The sequence below is a fragment of the Cebus imitator genome, unplaced genomic scaffold (assembly GCF_001604975.1).
Source record: "Cebus imitator isolate Cc_AM_T3 unplaced genomic scaffold, Cebus_imitator-1.0 Scaffold11, whole genome shotgun sequence".
Taxonomy (NCBI): Eukaryota; Metazoa; Chordata; class Mammalia; order Primates; family Cebidae; genus Cebus; species Cebus imitator.
Genome location: NW_016107326.1, coordinates 10,370,893 through 10,398,625, shown reverse-complemented (window position 1 = coordinate 10,398,625; position 27,733 = coordinate 10,370,893). Strand labels below are relative to the sequence as shown.

The window sequence follows — 27,733 nt, the reverse complement described above, 5'->3', positions numbered from 1 at the left end:
GTGATGAAAGGTTTTGTGGGTAGAAGAACATATAACAGGGAAATATGTTATTTATATATTATAATCATCTACAGAAACACGTTTTCTAACAGTGTATTGTATTGCCTTGCATTTTTGTTCTCATATTTTTGCTAAAACCCAAGAAATGAAAACAAGAAAGTGCCCTTATGGTACTGTTCTGAACTAGAAGGTTTTAATTTCAGTTCTCCTAGGAGAGTTTCCACCACACCCTTTTAAAAAAATGTCTTCAGACCTAACAAATGTTAACATCTATTGTTATGAATGTTTTTCCTTCCACAGTGTGGCCTTGGAGATATATCTTCTTATCAAGGAAAGGTGAGCTTTTAAAAAAACTGTCTTGTTATTCTGGCTAATTACTTTGCAAGCTATCCAGCTCTTTAGGTCACAGCTCTAGACATCATGAGCTGTATTGGGCCTACTAAAATGTCCAAGCAAATTATTTGTGTTTTCTTTGGTCCTCAACACTTTTAATTCTTAAATGATTGGGAATCTCAAAGAGTATGTATTTATATTGATGATATTGATATTTACTGTCATAGAACTATAAAATCGAGATTTTTTTCAAAATCTATTTTTAGTTTAGATTTCACAGCCTTACTACTGTTGATATCTTGATACCTTGATAACGCTTTGTCACGAGGACTGTCCTGTGCATTGCAGAAAGTTTAGCAGAACTGGTGGCCTGTACCAAGTAGATGTCAGTAGTAACCCATGATCCAGGTTGTGACAACAGAAAATACTCCTTGAGAACAAAATGTTAACATAAAATTTTTAATGAGAAAATAGATTTTCTACAACAAAAAGTTGAGTAAAAAGTGTGTCATGTATTTATATTATTGAAAACCTTGAATGTCGCACTTAATAGAAGATAGCTGGATTCTCTAGGTCTTTCTTTGCAATTTGCCTTAAGAAGCAATAAGATGGCCAGGTGTGGTGGGAGGCACCTGCAATCCCAGCACTTTGGGGAGGCCAAGGTGGGCAGATTCATTTGAGGTCAGAAGGTTGAGACCAGCCTGGCCACCGTGGTGAACCCCATCACTACTAAAAATACAAAAAATAGCTGGGCATGATAGTGCATGCCTATAGTCAAAAAAGGGAAGCAATGACATGACCTAATCTCATGCAAGTATGTAGTTGGTAAAAGGTGCATTTTTAAAGCTTTGAGACAGCTGTGTGTATTTAATAGTAAGTGAAAACTTGGCAAGTGCTACTTTTTAAAATTAGTTGCAGTGGTATTATACATATTAATAAATTTATTTGGTCAGTACTCACTAATCTGTCTTGCATGGTAAATGGATCTTTCCCCCCATACTTGCATTTATATTATCATGCATTAGTTATTTGGAATATATTGGTTTATGTTTTATTGTGTCAAAAATCACTTTTAACCACCAATATTATTTTAAAAGTCTTTAAGTATTGAAAAGCTGTCAAGCCTACAGTAGAAGGAGCGAGATTTTCAAAGTCCTCAGGAAAGCTTAATTTATCATTGGGAACACATGCTTATTTTCCTTGAAGTGACAACCTCAGTTCATTTATTTTTGAGAATGATAGTTGTCCCTTTTTTTTAGACTGAGCCTCACTCTGTCACTTGGCTGTAGTACATTGGCATGATCTCAGCTGAAGCAATTCTCTCACCTCAGACTCCTGTGTAGCTGGGACCACAGAGGTGTGACACCACATCTGGCTAATTTTTGTGTGTTTTTGGTAGAGACAGAGTTCTACCATGCTTCCTAGGCTACTCTCGAACTTCTCAAGGAGCTCAAGCGATCTGCCTGCTTTGTCTCCCAAAGGGTTTGGATTTTAGAGGTGTGAGCCATTGCACCGGCACAGTAGTACTTTTAAATAAAAATGATGTTCTGTGAAAAAAGTGATTGTTCCGCTCACAATTAAATCATGATTTTTTTTTTAAACACAGTCATACTGCAGTCAGCAGAAGTGCTTCTTCTTAGCTTTCTACTGATTCAGAATATCAAAAAGACAGGTCAAGATTTAGTAACACCATTAATTTTTACCACCTCAACAAAGACATTCTTAATTACTTTAGACTGCTTTTTAACTGTAAGGGACAATAAAGAACAGAATTACTACCGGTGTAATTGGTACCACTGTCTTGATTTAGGCTGAGAAACCAGCAGTTTTATCCACTGTTGCTTTTATACAGTTACGGCAAGTGTCTATGAAAAAGTAGTCAGTGTCTTTGTATTACTTTCTTAATTAAAAAAAATTTTTTTGTATCAGCTTTCTGAGGTTGAATTAGTATGATTATCAGAACAGTGTCCAGCAGACACAGTGGCTCAGGCCTGTAATCCCAGCACTTTGAGAGGCCAAGCAGATGGATCACCTGAGGTCAGGAGTTCACGACCAGCCTTGCCAGCATGGAGAAACCCCATTTCTACTAAAAATACAAAAGTTAGCTGAGTGTGGTGGTGGGTGCCCGTAATCCCAGCTACTCGGGAGGCTGAGACAGGAGAATCAACTCAACCTGGGAGACGGAGGTTGCAGTGAGCCAAGATCCCACCATTGCACTCCAGTCTGGGCAACAAGAGTGAAACTCCATCTCAGAAAAAGAAAACAAAACAGGGTTGACTTCTTAGGCCTTCTCAGAAAGGGTCTTCAGGATCCCCAGAGGTCCACAGAGCACATTTCAAGAACCACTGGTATATCACACAGGCAGAATGCATTAGTTTTACAAAATTTAAAGTTAATCAAAGACTAGGCTCTTTTAAAATAAAAGGGCAGATGAGTTTTTAATTCAAACAACAGAAAATAAATTCATCATGAAAGTATACTACAGAGGACTAAAAAGCAAGGAAGCTAGGAAATCAGAATCACATGTACATTTATTAAAGTCCTAAAGACTTTATTGCCCACCACTACTGCTTTGTAAAACATTCTTGTGTTTCAATGTGCGGTTAAGAAGAGAGAAAATATGTTTGGTTTATTGCCATTGCCTGTTAGGGAGGGTCAATACCTATAGGCAGCTCTGACTGGTTATTGTGACAGACTTCACAGTACAGGATATGATGTGTGGAGGAAGAAGAGGTCGGGAAACATTCTGCAATTCAGGATCCAGGAGAAGAATTTGTAAAAACTGTTTGCTTTGGTGAAGTAAACACCAAAGCACATAGGAGGCATTATTATACTAAACAGGTGTTATACTACGATATTCACAGTTTTTGAAGTAATGCACATTCTTATTTTATAGAGATGAAAATAGAACTTTGGAAATATTTGACGAACGTATATTCCCATTTAACGTAAGTGGCACTTTTATTGAGGTTGTATTTTCATCATAGACTTGTATTTGTTTCATGCTGATGTCAAAGCCATCTTTAAATCCTCCCCATTTCATGTTGCATTTAGTCCCCTTAGGTGTTGTAGAAAGAATGTGTTAGAATAAGAACTGATCTGCAGCTCTGTTTAGTTAGTGAACTAGTATGAGTAAATCTACTATCGAAATAACAGAAAATGTATCTTTTAAAAGACAGTTATTAGTAGCATCAAGCAATATGAGTATATGTAAATACTTTTAACACAGAAGCATGACTTTTATGAAGAGAGTTAAAAATAATTTAAGTTTAAATCAACCTACATGTTATAAAAATTTTAAAATGTACTTCCTCAAGTACATAATAGCCACCTGTGGCTAGTGACTATTGTATTTAACACCGTAGGCTTAGAGCGTCATGGTTACAGGAAACTGTATTTTCTCAAAGTTTATTGCAGAGAGTGACATACCATCAGTAAGACATTAAAGCCTAAGAGTAGCTTACATTTGGATAGAATTATGTGGGGCAAAGACTAAAAAAGAACAAAAATTTTCTGAACTTTACCTGATATGATTTTTAAGTGAATGTTGATGAGTATTAAATCATTACAGTATTTTAAGATCCCACTGTTCTTATTGTAAAAACTGAAAGATATCTCCCCAATCAAAATTATTGTAAATGATACATGGGCACAAATGTGAACACTGCTGTCTTAAGAGCACTTCAGGTTTTCTCTTCAATGGATACTTACATTGCATCCTTTCTTCTTTCAGCAAGGAGAGGTTGTGGAAGAATACTTTAAGTATGATCCTACACACAAAGTGATTTTAAGATTTTTGCGTACCCTGTGCAAAGCCAAAAAGCTAAATGCTTACTTAACAATCATAAGCTTGGTAAGATATTTTCTATTTATAAAGCATCTTTAGAAATTGGTCTTGTAGAGCCACCTGGCCAATGTGGTTAAACCCTGTCTCTACCAAAAATACAAAAATTAGCCAGGCATGGTGGCACGCCCCTGTAGTCCCAGCCATTCGGGAGACTGAGGCAAGAGAATTGCTTGAACTCAGGAGGCAGAGTGCAGTGACCCGAGATCAAGTCAGTGTACTTCAGCCTAGGCAACAGAGCAGGACTCTATTTCCAAAAAAAAAAAAGAAATTGATCTTGTAAACAGGGTAGTATGATCCTGATTTTAAATGAAAGTTGGTTTCTGAAATTATCTCAGATCTTTAAGAGAAACTTATGAAAGCAAATACACACATTTGAGTTGAATCATCATTATGGCTTAAATGTTGCATTGCATTTCTCATACAGAACAATTGCTATTAAAGGCAGCCGGAGGGATTTCTGATTTCTCCCCCCACACTTTAGTGGACACATGCACACGCAGTGCACACACATCCAGGGCATGCGGAGGGCTTGGAATGAAGAGCAGTAACAAGACCATCTGGTTCATGGGCAGGAATGCGTGCCATTGTAGGTCTAAGCTGAGTCCCAGGGTGTATCCCCAGGCAGTTCTCATGTATGTTGTGATTGAGAGCTACTGCCCTCAGTTCATTCTTCCTTGGATGTGTTAATCTACCCCCGCTGGGCAGAGTAGGTAGCAGAAATATTTGGGCTCTGATTGTGATATGGCCCCTTACTTAACCTGATGAAACAAAGTCTCTGTAGAACATAAGAACAAAAGGCATCTACTTTCTGGTCAAAACCAGAAGTTTTCTGGTTTTTCATAGGTGTTCTTATCACAGCACTTAAACTGAGCTAAATCAAAGGCCAGTGCTCTGTTTTGCAGGTATACGTAAGAAGACTTCTAGAGTGTGCTGATATCAATATTTGCCCAACCAACTGGAGGAGGATTGTCTTTGGGGCCATTCTTCTTGTCGTCAAGGTTGGGAGCAATGTGGCTCAGTGCAATGAGAACTTATGCAAGCTCTTTGAGAAAATTACAGTTGACCATATGTGAGTTTGTACAGTTTTTGTGAACTTTCTAACCATTTTTGAATACTTTATTTGCTCCCATAAATGTAAGCACTTTGAGAAATACTTTTAAAGGTTATATTATGCAGATAATAAGAATGGGCATAAATACCACATACTCTTTCTCCCCAGCTTTAAAAGAACAGTTCATATTTTTCACTCTTCTTTGGTAGGTCTTGGTAAATTGCCATTGTAATGATCTCATAAATGGAAAAGTCTTTTTCTGGTGAATGTTTTTGGCAAATATCTTACCAGTGTACAATGAGAAACATGATAGTACAATCAATTTCCTTACAGCTTTTACAAGCTGTCTACAAGTTATAGTCCCTTTGTGAGGAGCGCATATCTGGCCTTTGAAATAATTGTTTGCCCATTGACAGGTTTGGGGCCTCTGCATTGTGAAGTATAGCTTCACCCTGAGCCATACGTTGTGTATTTGCATTTGCTGGTGTTCTCCCGCTTTTCTCTGAAGATCCGTTTTATAGAAACCTTGAGATACAGAATAGCCACAGTTCCCTGTGCCCTTGTCCTCTCCCCATTAGGAGTGTTGCATCACTGGGCTGATGAGTTAGAAGTTCCAGTGTTTCCCTGAGGCAGTCTGAGAAACATTGCTGGGGAATCACCCTGTGCTCACCACACTCAGGAGGTTCCCGGGGCATTAATGCAACCACAGCAGCACTTGGGGGGTCCCAAGGTATCTATGAGAATGCAAGAAATCTTGCTGAATCATGGGATTGCTCATAGATGGCAACATGACACTGAAATAGGAGCTTCATGGGTCTTTCAGCCTGGCCTCATGACTGCTGTAAAGGGAAGGGTCTTGGAGTTGGTTGGTAGGGTGAGCCAGGGAGGCATTTCCGGCACAGGCTCTCACAGTGTCCACTAGACAGTGAGAATGGCTTTGTGAGTGACACTTAGGAAAATCTGAAGGAACGCCTCTTGATGACATAGAAGTACATGAAGCGTATGAAGATGAAGATCCTCAGGCAGTGGCAAGAGATTTTTGTTTTTTGTTTGTTTCTTTGTTTCTTTGTTTTTACATTTGCCTATTACTCCAGATAAGACTGTGATTCAGGATGTATGCAGTCACAAATAGAAGTCTCTGCCAATTGTGCTTCCCACAGGAATAACAACTTTAGCAACTATCTAAATAAAAAAGCACCTCCATAAGAACTGAAAATTATTTAATTGTTCATATGACGTGGTTTTAATGTCGTATCAGTGAAAGAGGCACTGAAGAGCATAGAAAAGACAGTCTTGAATTGTTGATGCCACCACTGTGAACCTGTGGCAAGGAGAGAGGCTAGTGCTTGGGGAAGGGAGCACAGCAGCTGTGGGACTTTGCCTTAACTCAGTGCTGCCTCATCATAGCAGAACGCAAAACAAAGCTGAATCCACCCAAAGCCCACCCACAGAAAAAACACTTAGACTAGCCCCAACCATAGGGGAATTATTCATCCCCGTGGTTGCAACTTGTGTGGTGAAAGCCTGGCTGCCATGGGATAAAATAGTCTGGGGCCCTTAATGAACCTGAAAGGCTGTCTAGGTCACAAGGACTGCAACTCCTAGTGCCATCTGGACAGACCTAGTGCTGTCCCAGAGGTCATGGCCACAGCGGTGCTTGTATCAGCCTCTCCCAGCTCCAGGCAGCTTAGCACAGAGAGACAGACTTCATTTGTGGGAAAGTAAGTGAAGAAGCGAGTCTCTGTCCATTAATCTAGAGAATTCCTTCAGATCTGATCTCAGACCACCAATGTGGAACCTCCACAATTCTGCAAAAAGCCATGACATTCTTCACAGAAATAGAAATAAAAATGAATCCTGAAATATATAGGCAACTACAAATATCCAAAGCTAACCTGAGCAAAAACAAACCTGGGGGAATTACATTATCTAATTTCAAATTACCCTCTACACCTGTAGTAACCAGAACAGCATGGCACTGTGATTAAAAACAGACACATAACCCAATGGAACAGAATAGAAACCCAGAAACCAATTCATACATCTGCAGTGAACTCATTCTCTGTGAAGGTGCCAAGCACATACAATGGGGTAATGACAGTCTCGTCGGTAAGGGATGCTGGGAAAACTGGATATCCACATGCAGAAGAATGAAACCAGGCCTCTATTTCTTACCTTATACAAACATCAAATCAAAATGGATTAAAGATGTAAGTCTAAGCTGGGCATGGTGGCTCACACTTGTAATCCCAGCACTTTGGAAGGCCAAGATGGGAGAACGACTTGAACTCAGGAGTTCGAGACTGTCTGGGCAATGCAGCATCTCTGTCTTTTAAAAAACTAAAAATAGATTTAAATCTAAGACCTCAAATATGAAACTAAAATAAAACAGTGGGAAAACTCTCTACGATATTGGACTGGGCAAATGTTTCTTGTATAATGTTTTATAAGCACAGGCAGCCAAAGCAAAAATGGGCAAATTAGGTCACATCAAGTTAAAAAGCTTCTGCACAACAAAGGAAACACTGAACAAAGTGAAGTGACAACCCACAGAATGGGGGAAGGTATTTGAAAACTATCTGACAAGGGATTAATTACCTGAATACTAAGGAGCTCAAATAACTCCATAGAAAAAAGAATAACAATCTGATTTTTAAAATGGGCAAAATATCTGAATAGACATTTCTGAAAAGAGGACACATTAGGCAGGCTTGGTGGCATGTGCCTGTAATTTCAGCTGTTTAGAAGGCTTAGATGTGAAAATTACCTGAGCCTGGGAGGTCAAGGCTGCAGTGAGCTGTGATTCTGCCACTGCACTCCAACCTGATTGACAAAGTGAGACCTGTTTGAAAACTCCTTCAGAAAGGCATACCAATGGCAAACAGGTATATGAAAAGATACTCAACATCAATATCGTTGATGTTCAGAGAAATGTAAATCAAAATTACAATGAGAGATCATCTCACCGCACTTAAAATGGCTCTTGTTGTAAAAACAGGCAATAACAAATGCTGGCTAGGATATAGAGCAAAGGTAACCCTTGTACGCTGTCAGTGGGAATGTAATTTAAATACAGCCACTACGGAGAACAGTTTGGAGGTCCTCAGAACTAAAAATAGACCCACCATATGGTCCAGGAATCTCACTGCTGGGTATAAATCGAAAAGAAAGGAAATCAGCATATCAGAGAGATACCTGCCTCTCATGTATGTTGCAGCACTATTCACAACAGCCAAGATTTGGAAGCATTCTGAGTATTCATCAACAGATGAGTGGCTAGAGAAAATGGTTCATATACACAACGGAGCACTAGTCAACCATAAGGAGAATGAGATCCTGTTATCTGCAACAACATGGATGGAAATGTTAAGTGAAATAAGCCAGACACAAAAAGACAAAATTCACCTATTCTCACTGATTTGTGGGAACTAAAAATTAAAACAATTTAACTCATGAAGATATAGAGTAGGAGAATTGTTTGCAGCTGCTGGTAGAAGTAGTATGGAGGATGAGAGGAGTAAGGGGTGATGGTTAATAGGTGCACACATTTGTTCAGAAAGAATAAATAACATCTCGTATTTGATAGCACAACAGGGTGAGAACAGTCAAGAATTATTTAATTGTACATTTTACGGTAACTAAAAGAGTATAATTGAATTATTTGTAAAAATAAATAAATAAAAAGATACACGCTTCAGATGTGATGGATTTTCCATTTACCCTGCTGTGATTATGACACATCATAGGCCTGTATCAAATAATCTTATATGCCCCCACAAAATGTACACCTACAATGTACCCCCCAAAAATTTTAAAGACTTTCATTCAGAATTAACACAGTGTGTATTTACAATTGAAATGAGGCTTCTTGTAACCAAGAAGAGACTAGTTATGTTTGGTTGCTGTTCAAATGGCTGCTAAGTTACCAATTTGCTCATAGTATAAACTGAGTTGTCATGGTGATGTTGCTAGTAGCCATTTTAGTAAAGGATTTAACAGAAAATGAATGTCATTTGAAAGTTGCAGAAGCTAAAGTTCTCTTAATCACTACTGTCGTCAATCTGTAAACTGGTTTCTTTTCTCTGTGTGTGTTTGTGTGTGTGTGTGTGTGAGAGAGAGAGAGAGAGACAGAGAGAGAGAGAGAGACAGAGTTTTGCTTTTGCTGCCTAGGCAACAATGTGCAATGGCGTGATCTTGGCTGACCGCAACCTCTACCTCCTGGGTTCAAGCAGTTCTCCTGCCTCAGCCTCCTGAGTAGCTGGGATTACAGGCATGTGCCACCACACCCGGCTAATTTTCTATTTTTAGTAGAGATGGGGCGTTACATAATATTCAGGTGCCTGGAGAGACCAATGGGTGAAACAGGAGGATTTTATTAAGGTGGTCACCAGCTTGGCGGATTTACATCCCAAGGCTGAGAGCCTAACAAAGACAGGGCTTGATTTGTTATACAGCCAGGATTACACAGCAACTAACAGGTTTACAGAAGCCAGAGGAAAGGACAGTTAACTTGTGACATGTCTTGTGTTGTATGTTATGTTTGAAAATCGCATTTGAGAAACACATTGCACATTCTTTGGGTGTTATATTACCCTGTGACCTTGCAGCTGGTCTGCAAGAAAAACAGGAGTCTTGAGATGCCTGGGAACTTTGCTGAGAAAGTAGGGAGAGTAGATAAGGTAGATTTTATAGGAAGTTAGTTAATTTCAAGCAGAGCTGGGGGTTAGGTTTTATATTGAACACAACAGAGTAAATTTTTATTATGTAGCAATTACAGACTACTATTGTTATTATTTAATTTCCCTCTTCAGGGGTTTCTCCATGTTGTTTCTCCATGGGTCACATTGGTCTCGAACTCCTGATCTCAGATGATCCACCCATCTTAGCCTCCCAAAGTGCTGGGATTACAGGCCTGAGCCACTGTGCCCAGCTTGTAAACTGGTTTCTTGAAGGGAGCAAAATTTGTAATGCTGAACACTTAGCTCCACTATAGTGGCAGTTAAATTGATCTCAAGACCTGCAGCTAATCTGGTGGGGCTCTAGCTCTAGTTCCAAGGTCAGAGAATGCACAGAGAAATGAGCTCCAGAGGCAGTGATGACAAAGGCCAGCCCCAAGATGACCAGCTCTACATAGTGCCGTTTGTGAACGCAGAAGCATCAGGAGCTATGCTCTGAAGAGGAGCTATGCTCACAATCTTCGGAGATTGAAAAACATTACAACAAAGTGTTTAATGGACATTTATCTTGTCCCTCTGCTGTTGATTATTTATAATGGTCTCTTTTTGACTATAAATTGAACCTTTTAAAAATAATATCTATCAGATTTTTCTTTAAACTTTTCAACATCTGTTAGTCTTGTTAGGATGTATTTGTCTTCAGAAACATCACTAATTATCAGGGAAATGCAAATTAAAACCACAATGTAATACCACCTTACTCCTGCAAGAATGGGCCATAATTAAAAAATCAAAAAATCATCTATGCTGGTATGGATTTGGTCAAAAGGGAACACTTACACTGCTGATGGGAATGTAAACTAGTACAACCACTATGGAAAACAGTACTGCCATTCAATCCAACAATCTCACACTGGGTGTCTACCCAAAGGAAAAGGAGTCATATGAGAAAGACAAATGCACCTGCATGTTGATAGCAGCACAGTTTGCAATTGTAAAAATGTGGAGCCAGCCTCAATGCCCATCAATTAATGGGTAAAGAAAATGTGAAATATATATACCATGAAATACTGCTGAGCCATAAAACAGAATGAAATAATGGCCTTTACAGCAACCTGGGTGGAGCTGGAGGTCGTTATTCTAAGTGAAGTGACTCAGGAATGGAAAACCAAATATCATGTATTCTCCATGAGAATCCAAAGTCATAAAATGATACAGTGGCCTTTGGGGACTAGGGGGGGAGGTTGGGAGAGGGGTGATGAATAAAAGATTACATATTGGGTACACTGCTCAAGTGGTAGGTGAACCAGAAGCTCTGATGTCACTCCTAAGGAAATTATCCATGTAACCAAAACCACGTTTCTCAAAAATGATTGAAATAAAATTTAAAAACATTATTGATAAACAACTTATATGTATACACATACACATATACATTTAAGTTAAACCCAGCAGCTTCTAGTCCAAAAATTTGCTGTGCTTGTAAAGGGTATGCTATTCAGCCATTTAAAAAATAACAAAAACTAAGAAGATACATATCCTGTAGTAATAATTGTTTTCTTCAATAACTACTATTAATAAACATGATCATTCTATGAAATACCATATTTTACACAGTTGAAATATGTTTATGGAAATACAGAAAAGAGATTATGAAGTGCATATATTCCTATAGTAAATTAAGTCCTGGTCAGCTGATTATTCACATATCTGATTGACATTCCCATCATAGCCTTGTGGTTATATGAATAGGAAATTAATGTTGGAAGTGGTTTCAGCTGGATTTTCAGTGAAACCAATGAGAAAACCACATATCTGCTTATATCCTAACTGCTTTCCATACCGGAGAACTTCAAGCATTTGTTGACTTAGCCAGTGGATAAAACATTGAAACTTTAAAAGCAAGAAACCAAATGTGCTGTTGAGGTATTGTTTTTATACAATTAAGTCTTTACAGTGATTACTATGAGAGTGGTAAGATTACTGTAGTTTTATATTTATTTAAACATTTGACCAAGTGCTGGATACAGTGGCTCATGTCTGTAATACCAGCACTTTGGGAGGCCAAGGTGGGAGTATCCACTTGATCACAGGAGTTTAACACCAACCAGCTTGGGCAAAAAGTGAGACCCTGTCTCTACAAAAAGAATTTTTAAAAATCACCCAGCTGAGTGGCATGAGCCTGTAATTCCAAGCCTTGGAAGGCTTAGGTGCATGGGTTACTTGAGCCTGGGAGGTTGAGTCTGGTGTGAGCTAGGATCATGCCACTGCACTTTATAAAGCCTGGGTGACCCTGTCTCAAAAAAACAAAAGCAAAACCTTTGGCCAGGACAGGTGAATAATCATGCAGCAGAGGGTTGCTTCCAGTCTGTTCCCCTCTCAGTGCATTCAAGTCATCCCCACATTCTGTTGTGGCCAGGGGTGACAGATGCTGAGTACCTTGGGGTTTCATTTCTAACGCAACTCAGGAGAAACAGTGTGTAAGGCCGGCACCCTACCAGAAGGCATCTCATAAAATGAGCTTAGTTTAGCCAAGATGTCTCTCTCTGATCTTTCTACTGTTGGAGGTGTAAAGAGTATTCCTGCCCCATAATAGTGGAAGCTAATAAATGGCATTCATCATTTCTGTCATCTGATCACTATTGTGGTGTCTTGGGAGTGAGCATGAAGTCTGAGTTGTGCAATGGAATGCTCAAGAATGAGCCCCGAGTCAGCTGCATAAGTACAGAGGAGGCTGTCCCCTTTCTCCTCATCCCAAACTTGGGGTGCTGGATTCAGAATGGACTGCAAGCAGCTGTGCCCTGTTTGGACATTAGCATAGGAACCCACCTGCATGTGTTTCAAAACAGAATTTGGAGCCATTCTAGTAGCTCAGTGTGATGTTTTTAAATAACTAGAGAAAAGTTTTGTTAACTGACTTAACAAAAACAATTGCCTATTAAATGCATATAGTATTGTTTAAAAATTATCTACAAAATTGTAACCTCAATGTTTTCTTGCAAAAGAAGCGGAAATAATACAGAGACCCTTTCAAATGAAGAATCCCTGAGAAACAAAACAGAAGTAGGATAACATTTACTTATGTATCTTTTTGAAGATTATACAAGAATGAATTTGCATCAGGCTTTTCAATTTATGAACATTAGTAGGGCTTCCCTCTAGGGAAAGTTTTCACATCAATGTTGAAGAAATTCTGAAAACTGTAAACTTTTCTGTATTTGGTAATCTACCAGGGTTCCAATCCAATGTGCTTTCTTATATTTATAAGGTCTATCTCCAGTGTGTATTATCATGGGTCTTGGAGAAAATATCATGTAAATGAAGGCATTTCTACATTCTATACATTCATAAGTTTTATTTCAGAATTCTTCATGTGGAACTGAAACAACTATAGACCTTACCACATGTTTCTATTAGGAATTTCCCATTGAATCCTTTCATGTTTTCAAAGAAATAAAAAAGCTGAAGTCTTTACCATGTTTCTTAAGATTATGTCATTTTTCTCCATATTAAATGTGAATATGTCTTTGAAAGCATAGGAGAAAATCAAGTTTATTAACACATTTTTTACATTCATGTTTTGTTTCTGGTACAAGTTTTTTTCTGAGTTTTCAAAGAGAATTGGGAAAGTTGCATGCTTTCTTGTATTTCTTCGCTAGATCGGGTTCTGTCCAGTGTGAGTTATTTCATGAATTCTAATAAACTAGAGCGCATGATAGCTTTACCACATTTCTTACATAAGAATAATGTTTTTGAAGATAGCCCAGTGAACTAACATGGTCCTGTGTTGGTTTTGTTGTGTTTCTCCTTCCCCAGGGATGAGCTGCAAAGGGACTTCTTGGAGCTAATTAATTATGATTTCAGTGTTTCTCGAAGCATGTATACGAGCCACTACTTCTATCTTCGTGAGTTGGCATTCAATCATGGCCTGAGTTTGCCATCTTACCTTCTTGACAGAGAAAACGCGTGGGATCTGAAGGTAAGGCTATGAAGTTACTAAGTGGGTTTTCAGTCAAACACCAGTTCCAACATTTATGACTAGGTCATATGAAGTAGTGATTAGAAAAATGGAAAGCTTCAAAATTAACATACTGAAGAGCTTATTAACCTTTCGGCATTCTATTTCCTGTATCTCTTATGGTTTTTATAAGGATTCATGTTTTTTAAAAATTATAGATATTATCTCTTTTGTGGCCATAATTCAGAATGTTTTAATCAAATTAAATTCATTCTTAATGAGCTTGAACGTTTTGAACCTTTGCCCTTGCAAATAATCATACAGAAATGATTTCTTGCCATTGTATTTCTAATGATGTCTACATGCATAATGCACTTACCACTCTTGACTACTTTTTATTACTCAGTTTGCAAATTTCTGTCATTTTCTACTGTGTATACCACAGTGCAGTCAGTCCCATGGGTGTGTTAGACAAACCGTTAGTACCTAAGCCGAGAGACATGCACTTAGACAGTATGAGGTGTGCGTGTCTCAAGTACTGTCTGCAGGAAGTACCTGGGATTTTACTGGAAATGATAACTTTTATGGGACAAGGTAATATTTATGGTTTGTGACTTTTGGTAAGTACACAGCAAAATTACTCACAGCTGACAAGGATGAACATTTAAAATAGGCATGTTCTGTGGCATTGGGAAGTATTTCAAAATAAAACAATTTTCTACTATAAGCATAGAAGTAGTGCCTTTTGATGCTTAATCATTATACTTTGTTGACATTTCAATACAATCCAGCACATGCCTGCCTGGTTACAATTTTCTTTCGGTATATAATAGCTCTATAGATTGGGTAGAATGTGAATAGATTAATAAACTAACTTTTTGCAAAAGTGTGCTTTTGTTATTTTTAAGACACAAGTGCACAGGTAACAGATGATAGACTTAGAAGCTTGTCACAATACGGTGACATTCTTGGGAGCCCAGTTTTTAAGTAACTTAATAAAGCAAGCTCCCCTTTGCTCCAGCAATCTAATTCTAGCCCTGAAAGGAGATGACCTAAGTAAGCTGCCAGAAGTTGGCAGTGTAAACCTCAGCCAAAGTAGCTGTAGCTAAGCTATCTAAAGGAGTCTGCATGTGTGGCTTCTCATCAGTGGTGATTGTTAAAAGGGTGGAACCCTTTTTAAAATTGTACCTCTTTTCTGTTTGACATTCTTAGGCTTTATCAAGGATGGATCAAGATGAAGCATTCTATACTGCTCACAAGACCGGGTCTTTGAGTGCTGGTGACTTAATTCGTCTTCAGCGCGCTAAGGCCGTCCTCTCCTGAAGGAAGAAATGAGGGGTAATGTAACATCTGAACCCCTCGCCAAAAAAGACAGGAAAATACCACCTCTCCTGCTAAATAACTAGAAAAATTTGTATTTTCAAAAGAAGAAATACCTCAATTCAAGTTAACTCAAGGGCAACTAAGATTGCACTTTATAGTAAAGAATGGGACCTTGTCAGGGCAACAGCACAGTCTTACACTCTTGTGTCCCTTTGAATGTAAACAGAGTTATAGAAACCACTCCAATGTGAAGGCTCCTTCTGCCCACTCACAGATACTTGCATAGTGTGTTGGCTGACAGCTGTGAACTGTGTCAGGCTTTTTTTGTTTTGTTTTCAGATGAGTCTCTGTTGCCAGGCTAGCGGGCAGTGGTGTGATCTCGGCTCAATGCAATTTCCACCTCTTGGGTCCAAGCCATTCTCCTGCCTAAGCCCCCCTCCTTAATTAAATGTTTTATTTTAAGTAGCTGGGATTACAGGGGCACCCAGCCTATGTAAGTCTTTTAAAAATGTAAACAATGGTTTAAATTTTTTAGATTTTAAAAGGTAACTTTTTTGTTTCTTTTAAATATTTTTTCTTTTCCCTCAAATTGCAGTACAGTATTAGTATTAAAGCATATCAAAGGAGTTCATGAATAGCACAGTCTTTTCTTCCTGAGGGTCCCCCCCTTCAGGTGTCCCAGGCTGCCCCCAGAAGTCATAGACGGGGCCTTTATACTGAGAGAAGCTACAGAGCGCTGGAAAGCTGAGAATGCACAGGCAGGCATGATCAGAGTTGAGAATAGGAGGGGGGTTGTGATGTCCTCTGTGAGGGAATAATTGTTATTGTCCTGAGGCTGTTTCTAGATATTGCCAAATAAATTCAGATGTAGGTAAGATGTGACTTTATTCTAAAGGAGTATTGCAATGGGGAAAGCTCCAAGCATCAGATCTGCAAGCATCTCACAAGAGGCAGAAAAGGGCTGTGTTTTTTATGGAGGAGCAAACAAGATTAGAAGGAAGGTGGGAGGAATAGTGGAGAATAGCAAAATCAGATTCAAGCTTAGGGAATGTTTCAGCCAGAAGTCAGCCTGTTCTTAGGAGGGGCATAAACGGGGTTTGTATATTGGCTCAGACTGAAGGCAGAGCAGAGTCTGGGAGCTAGGGAAAGGAGAGAAACTTCAGCAAAGTTGTGATGGAATTCCTGGAACCCAGGAGGCAAAAGTTGCAGTAAGCCGAGATTGCACCAGTGCACTCCAGGGTGACAGAGTGAGATTCTGTCTCATAAGTAAATAAATAAATTTTTTAAATAAAGTCTTGTTTTAACCAATTATAGTTTGTATTTGTGTAATTTTGTTAATATAAAAGACCCACCTCTGGAAAGACTATTAGGATTTTCTTCTTACTCATATCCAACTAAATTATACCACCTGTTTTCTAAAAAAAAAAAACAAAGTTTTCATTAACTAATCTTATTATCAATTTACATAGATGATTCACAACATACTTAGACTTTGTTTTGCCTAAATATTCTCTTTCTTGAACAGCCTGGTCATTTTATTTTAGGACAAAAAATTTACCGCAAAAGATTCCTTCTTATATAAAATTGCTTTTTTTCACCTTTATCAAAAATACCTCTTTATATCTTTAACTTTCTTCTTTTATTTCCTGGTTCCTATTACCTCATTTTATACATAACTTTTATAAAAGCTTTGAATTAGACAAAGATATTGACTTCCTAATAAGAACATTTTAAAAGTATTTTCCTACATTTTTTGAGTTGGAAATTACCCAGCTACTTAATATCTGTTAATAACCTTAGATACCAAATCATATGACAAGTCTGTTTACAACCATTTATTCTGTTACATTTACAAGATTATTTAATATTTTATCTAGATGATGAAAACTGTGATAGTCATTATTTAAAGTAAATTCCCTGTTAACCATTTTTTATAACTGTGAATTTCGGGTGTTGAAGTAATTCTCTTTTCTTTGTTTGTTTGAGACATTTTGCTTTTATTGCCCAGGCTGGAGTGCAGTGGTGCAATCTGGGCTCACTGCCACCTCCACCTCCTGGGTTCAAGTGATTCTCTTGCCTCAGCCTCCCAAGTAGCTGGGACTACAGGTGCCCGCCACCCCACAGGTTAATTTTTTTGTATTTTTAGTAGAGACAGGGTTTCACCATGTTGGCCGGGCTGGTCTCGAACATCTGCCATCAGGTGATCGGCCCCCCCTTGGCCTCCCAAATTAGAGGCATGAGCCACCATGCCCAGCCTATTTAAGTAATTTTCTTAAGGTTAAATATAAGGGTATTTTACCAATAACTCAGAATGTAGATGTTTTCATTAAACCAAATTATTCCATGTCTTTTTTATCAAAAATTACACAAGCAAAGATCATTCTGTCTTGGGCGGGGTGGTATAGTTTTATAACCTTTATAACAAATCTTCATCGTATTCTGCAGGAATAAGCATGAAATCACGTGATCAACAAATGCAAACAATGCTGGAAACTTTCACAGCATTTCTAATACTTTCTCAATAATTTGAAAGCCAGCTTATTTATAAAAGATTTTACTTAAGTCACATAAATGTGAAAAAGCATTTGACTAGTCTTTTTATTAATAAAATGGCTGACTTGTGTACTTGTATTTTTCTTTAAGCCTATGAATTAGAGCTCTCTATAGTAGAGAAATATTGTGTACACAACACATAAATACATAAATCTATTTGGCATGCTGTCAGAAATATGACTTACAGATTCATGAGACCTCTTTTCTTTCTCTGTCATAGACTTAAATTTTTTCATATTTTTTTAATTTAAATAGTTTTTGGGGTAACAGGTGTTTGGTTACGCCACAACAAAATCACTACCACAAAAAAAAAAGATAGTTCTTTACATTTTATTTCAAAATGAATAATTGAAATAATTTTAATGTTTTTATTTCTAACACTTGGTACTAGTGCTGACGTGTTTTTGAAGAAAGATTGATTGAGCATTTAATATTATTGGAACGTATGTAGAAAACGGTTTTTGCCTTGTCTTCAGTGGTGATTTTTGAGATTTTGGTGAACTCATCACCTGAACAATGTGCACTACCCAATGTGTAGTCTTTTATCCCTCACCCACCTCCTGCCCTTTCCCCCAAGGCCCCAGAATCCATTGTATCATTCTTATGCCTTTGCACCCTCATGACTTAGTTCCCACTTATGAGTGAGAACCTAAGATGTTTGGTTTTCTATTCCTCAGTTACTTCACTTAGAATAATGGTCTCCAGTTTCATCCATTATATTGTTCCTCTTCATGGGTGAGTAGTATCTGTGGCATAAATGAGGTCTAGGGAACTCCAAGGCTACTGAGAGTAGGTGGACTAGAGACATGGGTGAGAGTGGATAATTCTTATTCTCTAGGCCCTCCCTGCTTCATGAGTGCAAGCTGCTTTGGCAGTTCTGGGTGGCACCTGCCAAGGCTGCTGGGACTCAGGGATGCAAGGACAGAAGAGGGAAAGAGGACACCCTCCTCTTCCTCACATACCCAGGATATATCTGCTAGGAAGAGAAGGAAACCAGGTGTGCCTGCTCCCCTGTTTTCAGATGGGTAGCCATCCATCTTCCATCTGTACCCCTTTGAAATCCATCCTGAACCCCTGGGACTCCTTTGAAAAAACATCTTTTTCTTTCTCCCCTTCTGTCCTGTCTTCACAGAGAGGTAATTCTGTCTCTATACTATGGGACACTTTCTAAGATGTATCCTCCAAATTGAGAAAACTTAGGTTTTCAAACCTTAAACTGGTTGGCTTAGGATTGGGCTCAGGGGAAGGGAACCCAGAAGCACAACATGCTGGCCAAAGGGCCAAGTTTCTTTTTACCAGTGGGGTTTTTGGCCTCCCTCTCCTGTGCAAACTGGTAAAAGGCCTTGGGACTTTTGAGCGGTCCTTACCCCTCCCCTTATTTTGATTCACTTTGATTTGTTTTGTTTTGTTTGAGAAAGAGTTTCTCTCTTGTGGCCCAAGCTGGAGTGCAATGGTGAGATCTTGGCTCACTAACCTCCACTTCCCGGGTTCAAGAGATTCTCTTGCCTCAGGCTCCCTAGTAGCTGGGATTACAGGCACCTGCCACCATGCCTATGTAGTGTTTTGTATATTTTGTATTTTTAGTAGAGACGGGGTTTCACTCTGTTGGCCAGGCTGGTCTCAAACTCCTGACCTCAGGCAACCCACCTGCCTCAGCCTCCAAAAAGTGCTGGGATTACAGGCGTGAGCCACCGCACCCAGCTCATTTTGTTTTGATACCTGTTTTCCAATAATCTGGTGTGTGTTGTCTCACCTTCAGCCATCAAAGGTTGAATGGTCAAGCAGCTGGAGGTTTGGACAATGACCCCTTCTGCCAGGGATCCTTAGATAGGCCTCTGAGGGGACTCTGAGTGCTGTTTTCCCAAAACTGCCCCTGACAGTAGGAAGCAGCATCCTTATTCTAACAGCAGTTGGATGTACTTACTTAGAGAGAGGAATGAGGCGGCTGAGTATAAAGGGGTCATCAGAGAACCTCCAACAGCCTGCACACTGGGAGTGAGCACTGGAGTGGAGCCTCGGGAAGTTCGCACAGTTTGCAGTGTGGAGAGCCTGGCCTCTTCCCTTCCTGTGTGGAACCTGGAATTCAATCTGTGAAGCGGGAAGCCTACGCTAGCAGGACTCTCACTCTGCTGAGGGTCCCTGGTTCCTCTTTATCCTTTTTGCTTATAAATTTTATTTTTCTCACCCTTCAAAGTGTCTGTGAGCCTAATATTTCATGAGCATATGACAAGGACCCCGTTTTATTCTGGAATGTTTTACATTGGTCATTTATACCTCATCATTCATCCATACCCGATGAAGAATCACCACGACAAAAAAGATAGTTCTTGAAATTTTATTTCAAGATGAATAATTGAAATAATTTTAATGTTTTTTATTTCTAGCACTTGATACAGTGCTGGCTTGTTATTGAAGAAATATTGATGTGAGCATTTAATATGACTTATTACTTGGAACATACGTAGAAAATGGTTCCTGTTTCCTTGTCATTTATAGTCTAAAGAAAACCTGTGTAAACCCCTTTACAGAAACAAAGATTTTATTTGTTTCTATCTAATAAAAATAACTTGAAGCAGATCTGACATTCTTGAATAATTTCTAACTTGATTTTTGACCTGATTCTCCATAACTGTGAGAGAATAAAAATAAAAATAAACTAGATATATTCTGGTCTGAAGAAAGTTGTCTTGACATTTTTTTAAACATAGAAGTTTCATGTTTCATGTCTTCATTGTATTTTTAAAAATGATTTTTTGGAAACATTTTTACTGAAATTGCTCCTTTTGAAGTCACTAGAGATAAAAGTTATGTAATTTAATGATCATTATTAGGTTTATTACTAAGTCAACCATTCAATACTTTGTGTTGGCATATTTTGTGACACATATATTATTAAGTTAAATTTTAAATAATTTTGATGTGATTCTAAAACAAGGATTTTGAAACATGAGATACATTTGATAAATTGCTGTGGTGTTGAGATATTTTGCAAACCAGTTTAATAATAATTTTTAAAGTTTTAAATAAAATTTAAGAAAATGAGTATGACACAGAGTATCAAACATTGTCCAATGTTCCAATATAATGGAGCAAATAGAAGTATGACAGTTAGTTTTTCTGTTATATTTATATTGACAAAGCTAAATAATTATCTCCTGCCATCTATTTTATCTTGATTAAAACTATGGGTGAGTATAACTAAAATCAAATCTACTAGAATTTCTACAAATACATTTTATCCTATGTCTTGTGTTTCTTACTGGAATACATCTCCACAGACAGTGTTGTATTCCCATATCTATAATGCAAGAGTAAAATCTTGACCAGGCACAGTGGCTCATGCCTGTAATCCCAGCACATTGAGAGGCTGAGGCTGGTGGATCAAGAGGCTGAGAGATCGAGACCATCCTGGCCAACACAGTGAAACCCCATCTCTACTAAAAATACAAAAATTAGCTGGGTGTGGCGGTGCACACCTGTTATCCCAGCTACTCGGGATGCTGAGGCAGGAGAATCACTTGAACCTGGGAGGCAGAGTTGCAGTGAGCTTAGGTCATGCCACTGCACTCTAGCCTGGTGACTGAGTGAGACTCCATCTTAGAAAAAAAGAAAAACAGCTCTAGGGTTTGGGTATGGTGGCTCACACCTATAAGCCCAGCATTTTGGGAGGCCAAGGCAGGTGGATCACTTGAGGTCAGGAGTTTGAGACCAGCCTGGACAACATGGTGAAACACCATCTCTACTAAAAGTATAAAAATTAGCCAAGGATGGTGTCACATGCCTGTAATCCCAGATACTCAGGTGGCTGAGACATGAGAATTGCTTGAACCTGGGAGGTGGAGGTTGCAGCGAGCCCAGGTCGCACCAGTGCACTGCAGCTTGGGTGACAGTGTGAGATTCTGTCTCAAAAGAATTGTAAGTAACACTGAGCCGGCATTGAGTTTTACCATTTCCCTTCTCTGGTGTCTCCCAGTCTGTCTTCAAGGAGGCCTGAACTTGGAAGTGGACTTGGGTGGAGAAAGACAGGGCTCAGGACAGCCTTCCTGATCCAGCTGAGGAGCAGGAAACAGCCTCCTACCATGTAGAGAGAGTGCAAGAAACTATTTTCTCTTTACTCCATTTTCTTGTGCCTCAGTCCTTTGTAGCCCACTGGCACCTCATTTCTGATAAGTAGAGCGGTGGCCTAAGCAGGTGGGCATACTCCATTGCTTTTTCACTCTTTCCGTCCTTTTATTGCTTGACGCCATGGTCACAGCAAGCAAGGTATAGAATGAAGTAAATAATCCCCTTGCTTGGGCGACGCTCTGAAAAGATGAGCTCCTAGGAGCTGGCAAGGACGAGGGAAATTATGGCATGTGAGGAGTTCAGGACAGGGAATTCGAAAAGTTGTTTTTGAGCTCCTGGGCTCATCACCGTGATAGTTAATTCTTTCATTTTTAGTGGACATGTAATAATTGTATATGTTTATGGAATACAGGGTGATATTTCCATATGTGTATACAATGTGTAAATGATCAAGTCAGGGTAATTAGCATATCCAACACCTCAGACATTTTCATTTCTTTGTTTTGTGAACATTCAAAATCCTCTCTCCTAGCTTTTGGAAAATATGCAATAAATTCTTGCTAACCACATTCACTCTACAGTGTTTCAGAACAGAGCTCATTCCTCCTATCTAGCTGTCATTTTGTATGTTACCCAGCCTCTCCGCAGCCTCCTCTCCTCCCTACACTTTCTAGCATCTAATGCCCACAATTCTACTCTCTACTTTCATGAGTTCAAAATTGTTCTAGCTCCCACATATGAATGCAAACATCTTTCTGTGTCTGTTTTATTTTGCTTAACATAATGTCCTCCAAGCTCATTCATGTTGCCATGAATGACAGGATGTCATTGATCTGGCTAAATAATATTCCATTGTGTGTGTGTGTGTGTGTGTGTGTGTGTGTGTGTGTGTTTAAAGTTTTGGAAGAAAACATAGGAAGAAATCTTCATAACTTGAGATTAGGGAAAGAGTTCTTAGACAAGACGCCAAGTGCACATAAAAGCAAAAATCCATTAATGAGACTTGATCAAAATAAAACAATATAGCAAAAGATACTGAAAAGACAGCTACAGATTGGGAGAGAATATCTGCAAACCACACATCCAACAAAGAAAGTATTTGACATATACAAAGAATTCTCAAAATCAACAGTTAGAGAACCATCCAAACAAAAATGGGTAAAACACTTGGACCCTCACCAAAGAGGATGCTGTATTTGGAGCACAGTAAGCCTATGAGAGACCGTCAACACTAGTCATTGGGGAAATGCAAATCAAGCCATAGTGAGGTAGTGAGGTGCCACTGGAAAGCAGTTTGACAGCTCTGTTAAATCACATGGCCCAGCAGTCCCACAGCTATTTTCCCTGGAGAAAGGAAAAATTGTGTTCCCATGAAAACCTCTATACACATGTTTATAGCAACTCTATCCATAATCATCCAAATCTGGACACAACCACACGTCCTCCCATTGATGAAGGGGTAACCACCTGTGTCTCCCTGTGCAGGCAAACACCATTCCACAATCGAAAGGAACAGGCCACTGACACACAGAGCAATGGGGATGAAGCTCAAAAACATGATTCTTAGTGAAAGCAACCAGTTACAAAGATCCCATGCTGTGTGTTTCCACCCACACGACCTTCCGAGACAACAGTGTGACAGGGATGGAAGGTGCAGCACCAGTCAGCTGGGTGTGGTGGGGGGGGCTGGACTCCAGCAAGCGGGGTGCCACTCCTCGGCATCCTGACTGTGGGACCTCACACGTGTGAAAATTCTCAGACCTAAACACCTCTTTAAAGTGAGATCAGATGGGGAAATAAGACTAACTTTTTGTCTTCTGTTTCATATAGTCACCACATGTACAGTGGTGACCCTTGAACAACACAAGTCTGAACTACATGGGTGAACCTATATACAGATTTTTTCTTAAAAAATTTTTAAATGAAATCTTCTTAGATAGACACAGGGTCTCCTTATGTTGCTCAGGCTGGTCTCAAATTCCGGGACTCAAGCAACCCTCCCATCTTGGCCTCCAAAATTGCTGGGATCATAGGCATGAACCACCACACCTGGCCCGGGTTGTTTTTGATAAATATTTTGAAAAATCCTTTGGAGATGTGTAACCATTTGAAGAAACTTGTAGATGAAACTTGTATCCTAGAAATATTGAACAAGTTGAGAAAAAAATGTATGTCATTCAAAAATTAGCTGAGCATGGTGATGCGTGCCTGGAATCCCAGCTACTCAGGAGGCTGAGGCAGGAGAATCGCTTGAATCAGGACTTAGGAAGTGGAGATTGCAGTGAGCCAAGATTGTGCCATTGCACTCCAGCCTAGGTGACAGAGTGAGACTCCCTCTCAACAAAAAGAAAAAAAAAGGTATGTCATGAATATGCATAAAATATATGTAGACACTAGTTTATTTTTATCATTTAGTACCATAAAATATACAGAAATCTATTATAAACAGTTAACATTTATCAAAAGTTACGCACACAAACACGGTACATGGTGCCATTCAGTCAAGAGAAACATAAACGTAAAGATGCAGTATTAAGTCACAACTGCACAGATTAATGGGAGCGCACTGTACTACTGGAGTAATTCTGCCGCCACTCCTGCTGCCATTGCCGTGAGCTCGTGTCGAGAGTGTTCACTTCAAATGCCATGTGACACTAGCCATCTCCGCGTGAGCACCTGTCTCTCCTGTAGATTGTGTATCACAGTGAAACCTGATCCATCATGGTTCTCATGTATTTTTCATGTTTAGTGCGATACCATAAACCTGAAGAACACATTAGGATGCATATGAAGTGCCACTGGTGATGCTGGAAGTGCTCCCAAGAAGCAGAGAAAAGTCATGGCATTACAAGCAAACGGTGGATTGATTGACATGTGCTGTAGACAGAGGTCTGCAGTTGCAGTTGCCCACCATTTCAAGATAAATGATCCAGCCTAAGATCCGTTGTAAAGAAAGAAAAGGAAATTCTCAATGTCATCACTGCAGCCATCCCAGCAGACGCGAAACCTTGATCTTTTTGCCAAATACGTTTTTATCTAGTGCAGTTTTTGGCTGGATGTAGTAGCTCATGCCTGTAATCCCAGCACTTCGGGAGGCTGAGGCAGGGGAATCACGTGAGCCCAGGAGGTGAAGGCCTTGTCTGGAAAAAAAAAGGAGAGAAGAAGAAAGGAAAGAAAGAGAGAGAAAGAGAGAAAATGCAGCTTTGATGTGAGTGCAGGATATCTATAAGAAAATCACATGTATAGACCCTAATGTGATTCCAGAAAAACTGATGTCATTATATGACAACTTAAAGCAAAGGATGGTGGAGGATAATGACTTAAAATTATGAGACATACAAATCTGGAGAGGCTAAAGTACAGTGGCACAATCATGACTCACTGCAGCCTCGACCTCCCGGGCAATCCCCCACCTCAGCTTCCCAAGTAGCTGGAACTGCCAGTGTGTGCCTCCGTGCCTGGCTCATTTTCAAACTTGTTTTTGTAGAGACAGGGATCCCACTATGTTGCCCAGCTGACCTTGAACTCTTGAGGTCAAGCAATCCTCCCACCTCGGCCTTCTAAGATGCCGAGATTATAGGCATGAGCTACTGTGCCAGGCCAAGAGCTGTATTTTATTTATTTATTTTTTTATTTATTGATAGCTCTGTCACCCAGGCTGGAGTGCAGTGTTGCAATCTCAGTTCACTGCAACCTCTGCCTCCCAGGTTTAAGTGATTCTTCTGCATCAGCCAGCCGATTAGCTGGGACCACAGGCACATGCCACTGCATCTGGCCAATTTTTGTATTTTTAGTAGAGATGGGGTTCACCATGTTGGCCAGGCTGGGCTCAAGCTCCTGGTCTCAAGAGTCAGACCCCAAGCCTGACTTCAACTGTGCCCACAGGAAGTCCAGCCCCAACAGTGCCCTTGTTGCCTTTGAGCCAGACCCAAAGCAAGGGGAGAGCATTGAGTTTGTCTCCCCTCAGACCGCGGGACTGAGCCTGGAAAGAGAAGTCGCTTGACTACTGCCACTTGTTGTCAGGACAGTATGTGAGTGTCTGGAGACAGCATAGCTGACTGCAATCCTGCAGCGCTGAGGACCCCTCCAGGCTCCTCGCTCCTGGAAGTGCTGCAGATACCCCGTGCTCCGTGGTTGATGACACCACCACCTCCTGTCTACCCATGGGGCCAAGTTCCTGTGGCTGGTTACAGGGCGTCTGGCCCCTGCCACCCAGGATAGACACACCTCACAGCTGATCTGCCATGCAGAGCCCTGGCCCCTGGGGACTCTTAAGCCCCCCAGCTGTGTCAGATGGAGGGCTCTCAGGGTATGGCCTGGGCCTGGATCCCACTAGAAGGCCTGATGGCTGGCAGCACAGTGTGTGCTCTGGGAAGAAACAGCTGCCCTGGCCGCAGAGGGATCCCCGCACTTCCTGACGCCAGCCCATATCCTGACAGTGGGGTCTGTCCTCTGAGTGGCAGGTGGCAGTCCAGGTGCAGTGGGGAGCCTGCTGTGGGGATTTGGAAGTTTGGATAGTCTCTGGTGATCTCATGGTGTCTCCTTAAAGGAACTAGCCTGCCCCTCAGCAGCCTCTCCTGTCCAGAGTTTTCTTTCAGGTGAATATTTGCTCTCTTGAAAAGTGGGTTATAGTTCTTAGCTCAGATTTGATGTGGCCAAAAGAAATTCTTGTAGGAAATGTAACTGATGTTTCTATCAACTTACAAGTGCTTCATGCGGATCTTAGATCTTCTGTCGCTTCATGCCTTTGGTAGCCCATCACAACAATAGTTGAAATGTCAGCTGTAGATATATTGATTTCTGATTTCCTCAAGAATAGGAGAAGCTGAGTCTCAAAGGGGAATATCTGCCTATTTGCATGTCCATTCTACAATTAAAGGAAAAATTTTTTTTGAGACAGAGTCTTGTTCTGTTACCAGGCTGGATTGCAGTGGTATGATTTCGGCTCACAGCAATCTCCACCTCCCAGGTTCAAACAATTCTCCTGTCTCAGCCTCTCAAGTAGCTGGGACTACAGGCACGTACCACCACACCCAGCTAATTCTTGTATTTTTAGTAGAGACAGGGTTTTACCATGTTGGCCAGGATGGTCTCCATCTCTTGACCTTGTGATCTGCCCGCCCACCTCAGCCTCCCAAAGTGGGCAATTACAGGCATGAGTCACCGTGCCCAGCCCATTTACAGTTTTTTTTAAAAAGTCAAGCTGAGTTTTATAAATACCTAGACTGATAAATGAAAGAAAGAGAAACAATTATGGTTTTTACAAAAGTTTATTTCTTTGTGCATTATATCCCATAACCAAAATCTAATTGCAAAATCAAATACTCACTGGAAAGATTAAGTAAAACTGTGAAATTCTTCTAGAGGTGTAATTGCCAAAAATGGTGCTATGATTTGTTTGTCGTCTCTGAAATTCATGCTGAAACTTAATCTGCAATGTAACAGTATTAAGAGATGGGTCCTTTAAGAGATAAGGAGCATGAAGCCTCTGCCTTCATGAATGGATTAATCTGTTTCTGAATGAGTGGGTTGATGGGTGAGTAGGGATGATGGGGAATGAGTTATCATGAGAGTGGGTCTGTTATAAAATCCTGTTTGGCTCTCTCTCCTGCCTGCCTCTCTCCATGTGATGCCGTCCACCATGTTGTGACGTAGGATGAGGCCCTTACCAAAAGCCGACCAGCTGTGGCCCCTTGACTGTGGATTCCTAGCATGTAAGAAATAAATTTCACTACATGGATGTATTACATGATGAAAAAGAAAAAAAAAAGAGCCAGGTGCGTTGGCTCAAGCCTGTAATCCCAGCACTTTGGGAGGCTGAGGTGGGCAGATCACCTGAGGTCAGGAGTTTGAGACCAGCCTGACCAACATGGTGAAACCTCATCTCTACCAAAAATACAAAATTAGCCAGGCATGGTGACGCATGC

At 40.0% G+C, this 27,733-nt stretch overlaps 2 protein-coding genes across 3 annotated transcripts in view; both read left to right on the top strand.

Moving 5' to 3' along the window:
* Window positions 1-15,592, top strand: part of LOC108281446 (cyclin-Y-like protein 2) — a 38,482-nt gene extending 22,890 nt beyond the window's left edge. The window contains exons 5-10 of one of the 2 annotated variants that reach the window (XM_037727448.1): window positions 301-336; window positions 3,230-3,281; window positions 4,067-4,186; window positions 5,083-5,249; window positions 13,724-13,886; window positions 15,078-15,592. In XM_037727448.1, the coding sequence (XP_037583376.1) occupies window positions 301-336; window positions 3,230-3,281; window positions 4,067-4,186; window positions 5,083-5,249; window positions 13,724-13,886; window positions 15,078-15,188 (649 nt within the window). In that variant the 3' untranslated portion in view covers window positions 15,189-15,592. The remainder of the gene's footprint in view (window positions 1-300; window positions 337-3,229; window positions 3,282-4,066; window positions 4,187-5,082; window positions 5,250-13,723; window positions 13,887-15,077) is intronic. The other variant, XM_017496996.2, reaches the window with a different exon arrangement.
* Window positions 15,593-26,117: 10,525 nt separating this feature from the next.
* LOC108281464 (double homeobox protein 1-like) overlaps window positions 26,118-27,733 on the top strand; it is a 21,191-nt gene continuing 19,575 nt past the window's right edge. Inside the window, exon 1 of the mRNA XM_037745977.1 lies at window positions 26,118-26,244. Coding sequence (XP_037601905.1) covers window positions 26,118-26,244 — 127 coding nt within the window. The remainder of the gene's footprint in view (window positions 26,245-27,733) is intronic.